The following is a 15601-nucleotide window of genomic DNA, read 5'->3' as shown; positions in this document are numbered from 1 at the left end:
AGAGGACACCAGGTTCTCGTTGAAGGCTGCACTGGGTTTTGCATTAGGTCAGGGTCTCTCCATGGTGTCCTGTGAGCGAGTGGGTCCATGTCTACTCCAGTCAAACTGGACAGCAAGGTCTCATTTATCCAATGCACAGGACATCTGAGGGTTGAGTGAGAAGATGGTGTCTGTCCTGCTGTTTGGCCCCAGGCCAGAGATGTGGATGTCTGACTGCTGAACTCCTACTTTTCCTACAAAACCCTACCCACATGGCCCTTCCTACGAGAAGAGATCTTGAGCCTCCCTGGCTATTAAGACTCTGCTGTGCAGCCTTCTTTTACTGGACTCAGGGCTATCTTCCCCAGACTAGGGCCTTCTTGAGGACAATCATGGTGGCCCAGTGGTTGACGCTGTCTCCCCTGCATGTAGTTGGTCTTCCTGGTTGCTTCTTTCCCCTGTGGCTCCCTTGGGAGACTGAAACTCAGAGGACAGCTTCTGGTCTGCTGTTGCATGGCTCCCACAGGAAGACTAGCCCCACCTGTGCCCCACCCATCACAGCCAGGGCCTGGGATGGTTCGGACACTGGAAGACCCTCCCCCCAGGCCATGCATATGGACCGTGCCCACACACTGGGGTCAGTTGCTGTCCTGAAGTGCCCAGGGAGACACAGAGAGTGGAAGAATCCAGCTGGACGTGGTGGCTCATGCCTGTAACCCCAGCACTTTGGGAGGAGGTGGTGGGCGGATCACTTAAGGTCACGAGTTCGACACCAGCCTGGCCAACATGGTGAAAACCTGTCTCTACTAAAAATACAAAAAATAGCTGGGCGCAGTGGCAGGTGCCTGTAATCTCAGCTACTCGGGAGGCTGAGGCAGCAGAATCACTTGAACCTGAGGCAGAGGTTGCTGTGAGCCGAGATGGTACCACTGCCCTCCAGCCTGGGCGACAGAATAACACTCAAAAAAAAAAGGAATCCATTTGTCTGGGGTGCATTCATGGCCTCTCGCAGGGCTCCCAGGCTGAGCCCACTCCCTTTAGGTGGACCCCAGCATGGCATCCCTTGGATCTTCCAGAAGGCTGCCCTACCACGACTGGCGTCCACTAGCGATCTTGTCCCCATTACTAGGCCCACAGAAACTCTTGGTCCCAGCCAGGCATGGTGGCTCACACCTGTAATCCCAGCACTTTTGGAGGCTGAGGTGGGCGGATCACTTGAGGTCAGGAGTTCCAGTCCAGCCTGGCCAACATGGCGAAACCCCGTCTCTACTAAAAATATGAAAATTAGTTGGGTGTGGTGGCAGGTGTCTGTAATCCCAGCTACTTGGGAGGCTGAGGTAGGAGAATCACTTGAACCGGGGAGGCGGAGGTTGCAGTGAGCCAAGATCGTGCCACTGCACTCCAGCCTGGGCGACAGAGTGAGACACAGTCTCAAACAAAAACAAAAACAAAAAACAACTTTTTGTGTGTGTGACAACTGAGTGAAATCAGAAGTGTTAAGTAATTATACTCAGTAGGTGTCTAATACACGTTTATTTCACTGGGATGGAGAGCAGGCCCTACTTCCAGGGAACAGGTTGAGATCTGGAGTCCCTATAGGGTCAGAGCTAGAGGACCCAGAGAAGGAAGTCCTGGAAGGCCTTCCTGGAGGAGGGGCTGTCAGAGCTGAGTCCAAACTGAAGAGGCATTTGCAATCCAGGAGAAAGCGACCCCTGGTAGGGGGAGCTGCAAGAGGAAAAGCTGAGAGATACCAAGAAATGCAAGGGAACTGCATCCCCATGCATCCCTCTGCCCATCTGCAGGGGCACTTAGAAGTACACGGAGCCCTCGCTGTCTCCTTGGTCATCGAATTTCTGGATCTGAGTCTTGAGATGCCTCAGTTTACCCTTCAGGTAGTGGCAGCGAGCCTGCTTGTCCAGGAAGCCAGGATCCTAGGCAGGGCGAGACCCAGAAGTCTTTGCAGCAGTCTGCCCTGTGGCCTTCAAGCTGCTTAACTCTCTGCCTTTCATTCTCCGAGCCTCAATTTTCTCTCCTTGAAACTGGGCACAGGCGACCGGGTGAGCCGGGCAAGGTAGCTCATGCCTGTAATCCCAGCAGTCTGGGAGGCCGAGGTGGGCAGATCACTTGAGGTAAGGAGTTCGAGACCAGCCTGGCCAACATGGTGAAACCCCATCTCTACTACAAATACAAAAATTTGCCAGGCACGATGGTGGGCACCTGTGATCCCAGCTGAGGCAGGAGAACCGCTGGAACCCGGGAGGCTGAGGTTGCAGTGAGCTGAGATCATACCACTGCACTCCCGCCTGGGTGACAGAGCGAGATTCTGTCTCAAAACAAAGAAAAAAAAAGAAACTGGGCACAGGCACCCCAGCCTCACAGAAAAGTCTCAGGGGTGCAAGACCAAGCTGTGGGATGCAAGACTCACCATTCGCTTCATCTCAAACTCCCTCCAAACCCGGGCTGCAACTTGGGCCTCCTTCTGCAAGGGGAGGAGTAGAAAGGGGGTTTAGGGAGAGTTGAATTCAAGAAGGGATGAAGAAACTGAGGCTCAGACAGACTAAATGCCCATCTAGTGGGGACTTCAAGGGCTGACCTTAGCCATGTGTCACGGCGCCCAGCCAACCGAGAGGAGAAAGAGTCCTGGAAATCTGGACCCAGTGGGTGTCCCAGAGGCTTGGGTCGGGCCACTCAGAAGGGCTGCGGGGCAGGGCTTTCTCCCTAGTGCTGACCTGGCTTTGGGGTGGGGGCAGGGAGCTCAGCAGGGCCTCCAGCTGCCTGAGCTTTGCCTGTGCACACCCCACCTCGTGCTGGAGCTCCAAGAACTCTCCGTACTGGTCCTGGAACACTGCGACATAGCGGCTCCGTTCCCTCTCACTGCTCACTGGTGGGTACTTACTACCAGGTTGAAGAGGGTCAGAGTGTGAGTGTAAAGAACCCCACTCTTTCCCCCAGTCAGTGTAATTTGCTTTTCTTTGTCCATGCTGGGCCCCTACTAGAAACGTTCCTTTTCTCTCCCTCTTTTAATTTATTTATTATTATTTTTTTAGATAGAGTCTTGCTCTGTTGTCCAGGCTGGAGTGCAGTGTAGCGATCTCAGCTCACTGCAACCTCCACCTCCCGGGTTCGAGCAATTCTCCCACCTCAGCCTCTTCAGTAGCTGGGATTACAGGCATGCGCCGCTATATCCAGCTAATTTTTGTATTTTTAGTAGAGACGGGGTTTCACAATGTTGGCCGGGCTGGTCTCAAACTCCTGACCTCAGGTGATCCGCCTGCCTCAGCCTCCCAAAGTGCTGGGATTACAGGCATGAGCCACCTCGCCTGGCCTATTTATTTATTTTCGGAGACGGGATCTCACTGTGTTGCCCAGGCTGGAGTGCAGTGGCTTATTCACAGGGGCAATCCCACTACTGATCAGCAAGGGATCCTTTTCTTTCTACTCTTTGGTAAACTCTTACTCAACTATCAAAGCCCCAGCCTCAGTGCCCCTCTCCTAATCCCAGGCATGAAGAATCACATGGGGGACACTCACAGCTCATAGTCGGGCACTGGGTGGGGCCTAGGCTTATGCCCCTTAGGGACGGCTCCAATAGGCTTCTTGGCGCCCAGGAGGGCCTGGGAGAGCAACTCATCCTCAAACACAATCTTCTTGGTCTTTGCCTTGTGGGGTCCCGGCTGGGGCTGGCACGGAGGGCGGGGGGCGCTGGTTTTGAGGCCTCGGGGCGCCAGTCCCTGCAGCTGCCACAGGAATCGTGGTCTGGAGTTAAATCGGGGTGTCGGGAAACCGGAGTCCCTCAAACTGGGGGGACTAAATCTTTTGCCTAGAGGCCCGGCCTGGGGACCCCCTCCCGGTCAGGCTCACCGGGGGCCCAGGCCCAGGCGGGTGAGTATGCAGGTGCCCCCGGGAGCCGCGAGTCTTTGGGGGCTCCCGGGTGGGCATCGGCCTCCGGGAGAAGCAGCTCAGGGATTTCCGGGCTGATGGGCGGGTCCTGCGGGGGGCGTCGTGTCCCGCGCGCGGCGGGGGTGGTCTGCGGGCGGCCTGTGGGTGGACACGCGGAGAGGACACGCCTGACGACGCGCACGGAGAAAGGACGCGCGGGCAGCTCGGCCGAAGAGCGGCCAACTCTCACCCCGCGGGAGCAGAGTTCCCCAGAACGACCGCTATTTGCATAGACGCACGCGATTGGTCCGCAGCGACGTCCAGACCCCGCCCACGACTGCGCAACCCAAATGAGCGCTATGTAAATGAACTCTGACGTCGCCGCGCAGCCTGGGACCGGCTCGAGTTAACCCCCGCGCTGCCGAAGCCTTGCCCTCTGGGGCGCGCAGAGCCCACAGACGACCGCGCCCGAGGAGCTCCTCGGGACCTCCGCCCCACCTGCAAGGCCGTCCGGCTCGCTACCGCCCCGGGTCACCTGTCCCAGCGTCTGGAGCTCCGAGCCTGGATCTGCTGTCGGAGAGGCACTTCCGTCCGGGTTGTGCATTTACTGCAGGATGGACCCGACTGGCTGGGTCGCTCAGCAGGGCTGGGGGCGGGGTCTGACGAAAGGGGGCTGGGCCTGACGGCCTGGGGGCGGGGCTGACCTGGCTGGGCGTGGCCACACACCTTCGAAACATGGTCGACTCCGACCTCGACCCTCAAGTTTGTCTGAAAAAACGGGATGGTTTTGCAAATTTAAACTTATTTATTTTTTTCAGCAATTATATGAAAAAAATTTTTTAACAAGAGTCTCACTTGCCCAGGCTGGAATGCAGTGGCGTGATCTCGGCTCACTGCAGCCTCCGCCTCCCGGGTTCAAGCGGTTCTCCTGCCTCCGGCTCCCGAGTAGCTGGGACTACATGCGCACACTTCCACGCCCAGCTAATTTTTTGCTGTTGTTGTTTGTATTTTTAGTAGAGACGGGGTTTCGCCACATTGGCCAGGCTGGTCTCAAACTTCTGACGTCAAGTGATCCGTCCGCCTCGGCCTCCCAAAGTGCTGGGATTACAGGTGTGAGCCACCGCGCCCGCCCGGGGTTTCGTCATTTTAGCCAGGCTGGTCTTGAACAGCTTCCGGGACTCAAGCAATCCGCTTGCCTCGGCCTCCCAAAGTGCTGGGTTACAGGCGTGAGCCACCGCACCCGCCCCTTTCTTTCTTTTTCTTTTATTTCTTTTAAGGGCGAGCAGGTGGTGTTAGATGGCATCTTTACTGAACAGTACTGTTCCTGGCAGAGCAGAGCTAACTCATAGACAGTGTGCCCCAAATCGGCCTTTTATATATATATATATATATATATATAGAAAGAGAGAGAGAGAGAGAGAGGCTGTGTTGCCCAGGCTGGAGGGCATGATCATGGCTCACTGTGGCCTCGACCTCCTTCCTAGCCTCAATTGATCCTCCCACCTCAGCCTCCCAAATAGCTGGAACCACAGGTGACACAACGCCTCCCTAATTTTTGTGTTTTTTGTAGAGACGGGATCTCGCTGCGTTGCTCAGGCTGGTCTTGAACTCCCGAGTTCCAGCAATCCACCCGCCTCAGCCTCCCACAGTGCTGGGATTACAGGTGTGATCCCATAATCGTGCTTGGCTTTTTTTTTTTTTTTTTTTTGAGAGGAAATGTCCTTATGGGTCCAGGCTGTTTTCCAACTCCTGGACTCAAGCGATCCTCCTGCCTCAGCCTCCTGTCTGGGATGTGTGTATTTTACATTTGGAACATACTGCCAAGTTACTCCTTAGTGAGATTGTACCATTTATGCTCCAAGAGATACAGGGGTTTTCCCACAACCTTGGCAGCACTGGCATGATAACGGATTCCCTCACCTGTACTTTCTTTTCTTTCTTTTTTTTTTTTTTGAGACGGAGTCTTGCTCTGTCTCCTAGGCTGGAGTGCAGTGGCGCGATCTCGGCTCACTGCAAGCTCCGCCTCCCGGGTTCACACCATTCTCCTGCCTCAGCCTCCCGAGTAGCTGGGACTACAGGCGCCCGCCACCACGCCTGGCTAATTTTTTCTATTTTTTAGTAGAGACGAGGTTTCACCATGTTAGCCAGGATGGTCTTGATCTCCTGACCTCGTGATCCGCCTGCCTCGGCCTCCCAGAGTGCTGGGATTACAGGCGTGAGCCACCGCGCTGGCCCCTCACCTGTACTTTCAAAGTTGAAAATATTGCCTACTAAGGCTAGGCGCGGTGGCTCACGCCTGTAATCCTAACACTTTGAGAGGCCGAGGCGGGCGGATCACGAGGTCAGGAGTTCGAGACCAGCCTGGCCAACATAGTGAAACCCCGTCTCTACTAAAAATATAAAAAATTAGCCAGGTGTGACGGCGGGCGCCTGTAATCCCAGCTACTTGGGAGGCTGAGGCAGGAGAATCGCTTAAACCCGGGAGGCAGAGGTTGCAGTGAGCCAAGATTGCGCCAGTGCACTCCAGCCTGGATGACAGTTGAGAGACTGTCTCAAAAAAAGAAAAAAAAAAAAAAAGGAAATATTGCCTAGTGTATGAGTGAAAAAATTTAGAGACTATTTCGCTATTTCCTAATTCTTTTCCTGTTATATCCTGCAAATGTTTTTTCTTGTTGATTTTTAGAAGTTCTTCAAATGTCAGCCGGGCAAGGTGGCTTATGCCTGTAATCCCAGCACTCTGGGAGGCCGAGGTGGGTGGACCACTTGAGGTCAGGAGTTCAAGACCAGCCTGGCCAGCATGGTGAAACCCCGTCTCTACTAAAAATACAAAAATTAGCCAGGCATGGTAGCACACACCTGTAATCCCAGCTACTCAGGAGGCTGAGGCAGGCGATCACTTGAAACCGGGAGGCGGAGGTTGCAGTGAGCCACGATTGTGCTGCTGTACCACTCCAGCCTGGGCGACTCCAAAAAAAGTTCTTCAAATGTCAAGAAAATTCGTTTAAGCAGGCAGTGTATCTTTTTTTATTGCTGCTATAAATGGGATGCTTTAATACATTTTAAAGCTATATACATATATAGTATACAAGAAATGAATTTTTAAATATCTATAAGTCTCTTGCTAGCTTAAGGAATTCTTTTATTGAAATATTTTTAGTCACATTGCTTGGGCCTATCATATATACGGTCATATCATCTGCAAATAATTTTGCCTTCTCATTTCTTATTTTTCTTCTTTTCTTATTTTTCAATCTCATTTCTTTCTTTCTTCTTGTTTGTTTTAGAGATGGGGTCTCACCGTGTTGCACAGTCTGGAGTGCAGTGGCACGATCATAGCTCAGTGCAGCATTGAACTCCTGGGCTCAAGTGATCATTTGCCTCAGCCTCCTGAATAATTGGTACTATAGGCACGCACCACCACACCTGGATAATTTTTTTTTTTTTTAGACGGAGTCTTGCTCTGTCTCCCAGGCTGGAGTGCAGTGGTGTGATCTCGGCTCACTGCTACCTCTGCCTCCTGGGCCAAGCAATTCTCCTGGCTCAGCCTCTTGAGTAGCTGGGATTACAGGTGCCCGCCACCATGCCTGGCTAATTTTTGTATTTTTAGTAGAGACAGGGTTCTACCATCTTGGCCAGTGTGGCCTGGTGAGCCAACCAGGTGGCCTACACCTGGATAATTTTTAAATTTTTAAATTTTTATTGGTAGAGATGGGGTCTCACTACGTTGCCCAGTCAGGTCTTAAACTCCTAGGCTCAAGCAGTCCTCCTGCTTCAGCCTCCCAAGTAGTTGAGACTAAAGACATGAGCCACCATGCCTGGCATTTTATTTATTCTATTGACAGGGTCTTGCTATTGTTGCCCAGGCTAGTCTCTATCTTCTGGCCTCAAGCAATCCTCCTGCCTCAGCCTTTGAAGTATCTGGGACCACAGGCGTGCACCACCATATTTGGCCCCATTTATTTATTTTTGAGACGAAGTCTTGCTCTTTTGCCCAGGCTGGACTGCAGTGGCGCTATCTTGGCTCACTGCAAGCTCTGCCTCCTGGGTTCACACCATTCTCCTGCCTCAGCCTCCCGAGTAGCTGGGACTACAGGTGCCCGCTACCATGCCCGGCTAATTTTTTTTTTCTATTTTTAGTAGAGACGGGGTTTCACCGTGTTAGCCAGGATGGTCTCGACCTCCTGACCTCTAGATCCACCCACCTCGGCCTCCCAAAGTGCTGGGATTACAGGCGTGAGCCACCGCGCCCAGCCTCTTTTTTTTGTCTAGTTGTGCTGACTACCACCTCAAGACTATGTTACATTATGGAGGCAGGGCGACTGTAAGCATCCTTCCCCATTCCATTCCCCCCGTTTTTTTGTTTTTGTTTTTTCAGATGGAGTCTCATTCTGTTACCCAGGGTGGAGTGTAGTGGTGCGATCTTGGCTCACTGCAACTTCTGCCTCCTGAGTTCAAGTGATTCTCCTGCCTCAGCCTCCTGAGTAGCTGGGATTACAGGTGCGTGCCACCATGCCTGGCTAATTTTTGTATTTTTGTGGAGACCAGGTTTCACCATATTGGTCAGGCCGGTGTCGAACTCCTGAGCTCAAGTGATCTGCCTATCTTGGCCTCCCAAAGTGCTGGGGTTACAGGTGGCTTTAGCCACCGCACCTGGCCTATTCCTCATTTTGATGGCAGAAGTTTTGAGTATTTGCCCATTAAAGTCAATGCTCCCTTTGGCTTGAGATTTTTCAGTGAAGTGAGGAACATGTCCATCTATTTCCTTTCTTTTTAAATTAGGAGACTTTGGGTAATGGAGGCTAAACAGTACAATTTGTCATTTCAGCATCTGTGATTTTGTTTTCTGAGGCATTAATGTAGCTGGCTTTTGTTGTTGTTGTTTGAGACAGGGTCTCGCTCTGTCACCCAGGCAGGAGTGTAGTGGTGTGATCACAGCTCACTGCATCCTCGAACTCCTGGGCGCAAGCCATTCTCCTGTCTCAGCCTTCCAAGTAGCTGGGAGTATTTTTTGTAAAGACAGGGTTTTACCATGTTGCCCAGACTGGCCTTAAACTCCTGAGCTCAAGTGGTCCTCCCACCTCGGCCTCCCACAGTGCTGGCATTACAAGGTGTGAGCCACGGTGCCCTGGCCAACGTGGCTTTCTAATAAGGAATCATCCCTGTGTCTCAGGCATACATTTCCTTTTTTTTTTTTTTTTTTTTTGAGTAGGGGTCTTACTCTGTCACCCAGGCTGGAGTGCAGTAGCATGATCACTGCTCACTGTAGCCTCCAGTCCCTGGGCTCAAGGGGTCCTCCTGCCTCAGACTCCCCAGTAGCTAGGATTACAGGCGTGAGTCTCCATGCCTGGCTGTCTCCTTCTTATGATCTTTTTTTTTTTTTTTTTTTTTTTTTGAGATGGAGTCTCGCTCTTGTCGCCCAGGCTGTAGTGCAGTGGCGTGATCTCGGCTCACTGCAACCTCCGCCTCCTGGGTTCAAGCAATTCTCCTGCCTCAGCCTCCCAAGTAGCTGGTATTACAGGTGCCCACCACCATGCCCAGCTAATTTTTTGTACTTTTAGTAGACATGGGTTTTCACCATGTTGGCCAGGCTGGTCTCGAACTCCTGACCTCAGGCGATCCGCCCGCCTCAGCCTCCCAAAGTGCTGGGATTACAGGCATGAGCCACCACGCCTGGCTCTATGTTCTACTTTTTAAAAGCTGCCAGTAGCACTTTTAAAAATCTCTACTTGGGCTGAGCACAGTGGCTCATGCCTGTAATCCCAGCACTTTGTGAGGCCAAGGCAGGAGGATTGCTTGAGGCCTGGAGGTCGAGGCTGCAGTGAGCTATGATTGCACTACTGCACTGTAGCCTGGGCCACAGAGCAAGACCCTGTCTCAAAAACAAAACAAAACATAAAAAACCACACAACCCTACCTAAGGATTTTACACCCACGTCAGTGGGGGTCCACTGGGCACCTCCAAGTGTCCCCACAATGCCGTCATGCTGCCATGGGGCAGACACCCCAAGCCCTCGTCACTGAGCCCCCTCAGTTGCTCTCACAGGCTGTGCCCTGTCTGGAGCTGGTGTGAGAGCAGGGCTCAGGACCCCAGAATTCCTACTCCACGACCCTTTTCAGGACCCCTACCCTAGTACTCACCCAGTTCTCCTTTGAAATGATCAGACTGTGACCTGGGGAGGGCAGGGTCTCCAGTGAGCACTGGGCACGACCCATGTGTGTTTGTCGAGTGACTGTGAGGGATCTGTAGTGTCCCGAGAGCTGAGGCTGCAGTGTGGCTGAGCTCTGTCTTTGAACTATTGCCTTTAATTCCAGGGAAGACCTCGTGTTGATGCCCCCTCCTCCAGGCTGAGCTCCTGTCATGGCCCCACTCCTCCCCGACCCTCCAAGCCCCTGTTCTGCCCTTTGGCCTCACCCTGGCCTTACATCGCTGAAGGCACTGTGTTCGGCTATAAGTCTGCCAGTCGGAGGCTCCTAGGGCCTCCTGGGGCTGGGCCTCGTCCATTGTGGGGTAGGCTCCAGAGGAACATGGGCGGAGGGAGTGTTTGATGAGTCACCGACCTGCCAAGACTGACTTTTTCTTTTTAGAATCTTTTTTTTTTTTTTTGCAATGGAGTCTCGCTCTGTTGCTCAGGTTGGAGTGCAGTACTGGGATCTCAGCTCACTGCAACCTCCACCTCCTGGGTTCAAGTGATTCTCGTGCCTAAGCCTCCCAAGTAGCTGGGACTACAGGCGTGCGCCACCATGCCTGCCTGATTTTTGTATTTTTTGGTAGAGACGGGGTTTCACCATGTTGGCCAGGCTGGTCTTGAACTCCTGGCCTCAAGTGATCCACCTGCCTTGGCCTCCCAAAGTGCTGGGATTCCAGGCGTGAGCCCCCGCATCTGGCCCTGAGGTTCTTCTTCCCCTGCTCATGCACTGTCTGTGGCTCTTCAGGGACCTCCAAAAACCCTCCCATCTCATTGGCCAGCCTGAAAGGCACTGCTAGATGGGGGCAGGGGACAGACGGAAGACAGACAAGGTGGGTGGGGGTCTTTATTTGAGTTTGGGCATGATTCGAATGAAGAGGATCATGCTAATGAAGATGAAGCAGACGATAATGAGCATGGCCCAGAGCAGCCAGTTGACTGACTTCTGCGTGTGCTGCTCCAGACGCTCTGACTCCGTCTTCAGCTTCTCCAGGTTCTGGTCCGCCATTTTCAGTGAGTGTGACAGGGTCTGTGGGGGAGGTGGAAAAGGTGTCAACAGGACTGGGGCCAAGAATGGCCTCTCTCTACTTCCCTGGGACTGGCCTGCACCTCTTGTCGCTTGCTGGTGCTGTGCCCTCTGCTGGGAATGCCATTTTTGCCTTCTATGAAACTCCTATTCATCCCGCAAAGCCCCAGCCACAATGCTCCTGTGCTGGGAAGCCTTCTCTGATGCCCCAGGGCAGAGGCTGGAGAGCTCCCCCAGTCCCCACACCTGGTTGTCCTTCTTGATGACACTTTGGGCGGCCAGCGTATTGGTCTTGAGGCTCCGGGCCAGTCCTAGCATCTCTTCCGCCAGCTTTTCCTGGAGGTTCTGATGTCGCTGCAGGACGAGGTCTAGCTCAGCTGCCGACTGCTTCTCACTCACTGGCTGGGACCCTGCCACTCCACTGATCTCACACACGGGGGGAGGAGGACATGAGAGATGGAGTGCGAAAGGGGAGAAGACCAACACATTTTCTCTTTTTTTGATACAGAGTCTTGTTCTGTCGCCCAGGCTGGAGTGCAATGGCGCGATCTCGGCTCACTGCAACCTCTGCCTCCCAGGTTCAAGCAATTCTCCTGCCTCAGTCTCCTGAGTAGCTGGGATTACAGGCACCTGCCACCATGCACAGCTAATTTTTGTATTTTTAGTAGAGACAGGGTTTCACCATGTTGGTCAGGCTGGTCTCGAACCCCTGACCTCATTATCCACCTGCCTCGTCCTCCCAAAGTGCTGGGATTACAGGCGTGAGCCACCGTGCCCGGCCTTTTTTCTTTTTTTTTTTTTTTTGAGACAGCATCTCGCTCTGTCACCCAGGCTGGAGTGCAATGGCATGATCTCCGCTCACTGTAATCTCCACCTCCCAGGTTCAAGCAGTTCTCCTGCCTCAGCCTCCTGAGTAGCTGGGACTACAGGCGCGTGCCACCATGCCCGGCTAATTTTTTGTATTTTTAGTAGAGACAGGGTTTTGCCATGTTGGCCAGGCTGGTCTTGAACTCCTGGCCTCAGGTGATCTGCCTGCCTCAGCCTCCCAAAGTGTTGGGATTACAGGCGTGAGCCACTGCGCCTGGCCTTTGACTTCTGGGAAGAGCATCCACAGAAGTGGCTTCTGGTTGGTTTAGATCCTTGTGGTAGTACCTCGGTGGTCCAGGGTTTGGCCACTGCTACCCCGTCCCTGCCGCACCGCCCAATTGCCACTACTGCCCCAGGGCCGCAGACACTCACGTTCTCTTCCTTACGTCCATCTCAGGCTCTGAAAGCAAAACAGGCCAAGCAAAAAAGGCGAGTGTTGGTTTCCCGTTTCCGGCATCCTGAGCATTGCCTGTGCTGGGTCTACTGCTTGGAATGCTGTTTCCTCATCTTGTCTGCTGCCCCGTTGGCTTCTGACCATGCTTGAATACCCCCTCTTCTAGGAGGGTCTCCTTACTCCTGTCTCGGTTCCCTCAGACCCCAGGTCCCTCCCTCCAGCCTAGCCTTGGTCCCATAGGCTGGCAGTGCCTAGCTTTAAAAAATTTATTTATTTGCTTATTTTTGAGACAGAGTCTCTCTCTGTCAACTAGGCTGGAGTGCACTGGCGCAATCTCAGCTCACTGCAACCTCTACCTCCCAGGCTCAAGCAATCATCCTCCCAAGTATGCTGGGACTACAGGTGTGCGTCACCACGCCTGGCTAATTTTTTTGCTTTTTTTTTTTTTTTTTTGAGACGGAGTCTTGCTCTGTCGCCCCCGGCTGGAGTGCAGTGGTGTGATCTCAGCTCATTGCAACCTCCACCTCCTGGGTTCAAGCAATTCTCCTGCCTCAGCCTCCCAAGTAGCTGGGACTACAGACACGTAGCACTGCATCCGGCTGAGTTTTGTATTTTTAGTAGAGACATGGTTTTGTCATGTTGGCCAGGTTGGTCTCAAACTCCTGACCTCAGGTGATCCACCTGCCTCAGCCTCCGAAATTACAGGTGTGAGCCACTGTGCCTAGCTTTGTTTCCTCTCGGGGCCATTTCCTCTGTCCTGGCTCTTCCTCCAGGTGTAATTTGGTGATGCTCCTGTTGGAGTCAGGGCATGGAGTCTCGGCATGGAGGCCCCGGGGCAGCAAGGATACATGTCTTGTCCTAGTCAGCTGGCCCTCAAGTCCTGTTGTGTTCATGGTGACTCACCTGCAGAGTCCTGTGGAAAGAAGTAAGTGGTATGAGGCTGGGTGCAGTGGCTCACTCCCAGCACTTTGGGAGGCCAAGGTGGGCAGATCACCTGAGGTCAGAAGTTCGAGACCAGCCTGGCCAACATAATGAAACTCCATCTCTACTAAAAATAGAAAAAATTAGCCAGGCGTGGTGGGGGTGCCTGTGATCCTAGTGACTTGGGAGGCTGAGGCAGGAGTATCGCTTGAACCTGGGAGGCGGAGGTTGCAGTGAGCCAAGATCGCGCCACCACACTCCAGCCTGGGCAACAAGAGCGAATCTCCATCTCAAAAAAAAAAAAAAGTAAATGCCATGAAGTCACCCCCCTTGTCTTGTTCCCAAACCTGTCCCTTCTGACCTCAACCTCCTCACCTTCAGTCAGGACATGGGGAAATCCCATGACCTCTGAGCCTGTTTCCTCAACCTTAAACTGGTAACGACAACTCATATTTTTTTTTTGAGACGGAGTTTCACTCTTATTGCCCAGGCTGGAGTGCAATGGCTTGATCTCAGCTCACCGCAACCTCTGCCTCCTGGGTTCAAGCGATTCTCCTGCCTCAGCCTCCTGAGTAGCTGGGATTACAGGCGTGAGCCACCATGCCCAGCTAATTTTGTATTTTTAGTAAAGACGGGGTTTCTCCATGTTGGTCAGGCTGGTCTTAACTCCTGACCTCAAATGATCCGCCCGCCTCGGCCTCCCAAAGTGCTGGGATTACAGGCGTGAGCTGCCGCGCCCGGCCACAACAACTCATATTTTAAAAGATTGAGCTGATCCACATAAAGTGCTCAGAAAGGAACTTGTCATCCTCTTTTACGGCTGAAGAAACTTACGTGTCTTGTAAGTTGCAAGCCAGGACTCAAACCCTGCTCTTGGGCCAACTCTGGAGCTTAACCAGACACATTCCATTTTTGCCTTGTACCAAATTCCTATTCATCTAGCAAAGCCTTAGCCACAATGCCCCTCTGTTGAGCAGCCTTGTGTGATGACCCAGGGAAGAGATTGCTGGACCCCCTTAGGGTTCCTGTATCTGACAGTATTGTGGTTCTGGCTGCCTGCAAGCATAGAACCCCTATTCCTGTCCAAGGGATTCCCAGGGACCAGGGAAGGAGCCCTACCGTGCCTAGTAGCTCACTCCGCATCTCGCTGGTGTACCGCGCCCGTGACTGCAGATGCACCGTCTTTGTGGCGGGCACTCGCTCTCTGGCTGTGGTTGGCACACGGCCAGGGGCCAGGAACTGGTTGGCCAGTGCTTTCTCTGAGGAGGAGGTCTGCAGAAATGTGGGAAGATAAGTCACTGGAGGGGCAGGTCCTGGGGACCAAAGTGAGCGGTGATGGGGGCTGAGGGGGCAGGGGCACCCCTTCTCACCAGCTTCTCGGCTTGCAGCATCCCCTTCAGAAAATCCACCTTCCAGGAATATTCATTGATCACCTCAGAGGCCGGTTTGCTGGAAGGCAGGAAGAAGAAAAACAAAACCTGTCCATGGTCCCCAGCTCAGGGAAGGGTCCCAGCTGGGATAGCGGTACTGGGATGTCCCAGTAGCACAGCCACGTGCTGATGTGAAAGCCCTGAGGCTGCCTGCACTCACCTCGCGTGGACCTTCAGGGCCTGCAACATGTCCTCTAGGGCTCCCACGTACTGGGGAGGAAAAGCGGATTGTCACCCGGGGGTCTTTCCCATGTCCTGATCATGGGAGTCGGGGGGGCGGGACCGACAAATGGGAGGGGTCAAGCGTAAAGGAGGCGGGGCCAGTGGGGGAGGGGCGGAGTCCCAGGGACGGGGGCGGAAGCTACAGGTGGACGTGGCGGGACTGACCGGAAAGGGCGCTGCCCGAGAAGCTACTGGGGCCGGGGAGTCGGGCCAGGTGGCTTCCAACCCTAGGAATCACCCCCCGGGAGTCGGGCTCTACGCGGCAGTGCGAGATCCCCTCACCTTCTCCAGGCGCCACTCGTCCGGGTCCCGTTTCTCCGCTGCCATCGCCTCGCAGCGGGATAGCAGCCGCACCAGGTTTAGCTCCAGCCTCGACGCCGCCATTATCGCCCGGCCCTACACCGCCCCTTCCGCCGGCTCCATGTTAAGAGAGGGCGGAAGTGCCTTCAAGTGGCCTTCCGGGCGGATGTTTCCCCCGCGCTCGTTCGCTTGGCCCATCTTTGTTTGGAGCGGAAGTAATATCTTGTTGTGAGGCGGGGCGCTGGGCCGGGCGCGGTGGCTCAGGGCTGTAATGCCAGCATTTTAGGAGGCAGAGGTGGGAAAGGATTGCTTGAGGCCAGCCCGGGCAAGATAGCGCTACGCTATCTCTATTTTAAAAAAATAGGAGAGGCGCCACCCCATTCTTACTTAAGCGAAT

At 53.7% G+C, this 15601-nt stretch overlaps 2 protein-coding genes across 3 annotated transcripts; both read right to left on the bottom strand.

The window, feature by feature from the left end:
- Positions 1–1497: 1497 nt before the first annotated feature.
- On the bottom strand, positions 1498–4528 carry OCEL1 (occludin/ELL domain containing 1). Of its 2 annotated transcripts, none has more exons than XM_016935428.4 (6): positions 4394–4528; positions 3841–4017; positions 3511–3716; positions 2709–2874; positions 2405–2458; positions 1498–1704 (listed from the first exon to the last, which is right to left on the bottom strand). In XM_016935428.4, exons 1-6 carry the CDS (start codon positions 4460–4462, stop codon positions 1639–1641), a joined length of 738 nt encoding a protein of 245 aa, XP_016790917.1. In that variant the 5' UTR covers positions 4463–4528; the 3' UTR covers positions 1498–1638. The 2 variants fall into 2 exon arrangements, with proteins under 2 accessions (XP_016790917.1, XP_512479.2); XM_512479.9 differs by having other exon boundaries at positions 1498–1910; positions 4394–4527.
- Positions 4529–10874: 6346 nt separating this feature from the next.
- Positions 10875–15397, bottom strand: USE1 (unconventional SNARE in the ER 1). Its single transcript, XM_054673121.2, has 8 exons — positions 15187–15397; positions 14843–14892; positions 14623–14701; positions 14372–14524; positions 13235–13244; positions 12310–12337; positions 11317–11491; positions 10875–11073 (listed from the first exon to the last, which is right to left on the bottom strand). The coding sequence occupies exons 1-8, from the start codon at positions 15286–15288 to the stop codon at positions 10891–10893; spliced, it is 780 nt and encodes a 259-aa protein (XP_054529096.1). The 5' UTR covers positions 15289–15397; the 3' UTR covers positions 10875–10890.
- Between the last annotated feature and the right edge of the window lie 204 nt (positions 15398–15601).

Source organism: Pan troglodytes, chromosome 20, assembly GCF_028858775.2.
Source record: "Pan troglodytes isolate AG18354 chromosome 20, NHGRI_mPanTro3-v2.0_pri, whole genome shotgun sequence".
Lineage (NCBI taxonomy): Eukaryota > Metazoa > Chordata > Mammalia > Primates > Hominidae > Pan > Pan troglodytes.
The sequence above is the reverse complement of the archived record's forward strand: the minus strand, read 5'-3'. Positions and strand labels throughout refer to the sequence as shown.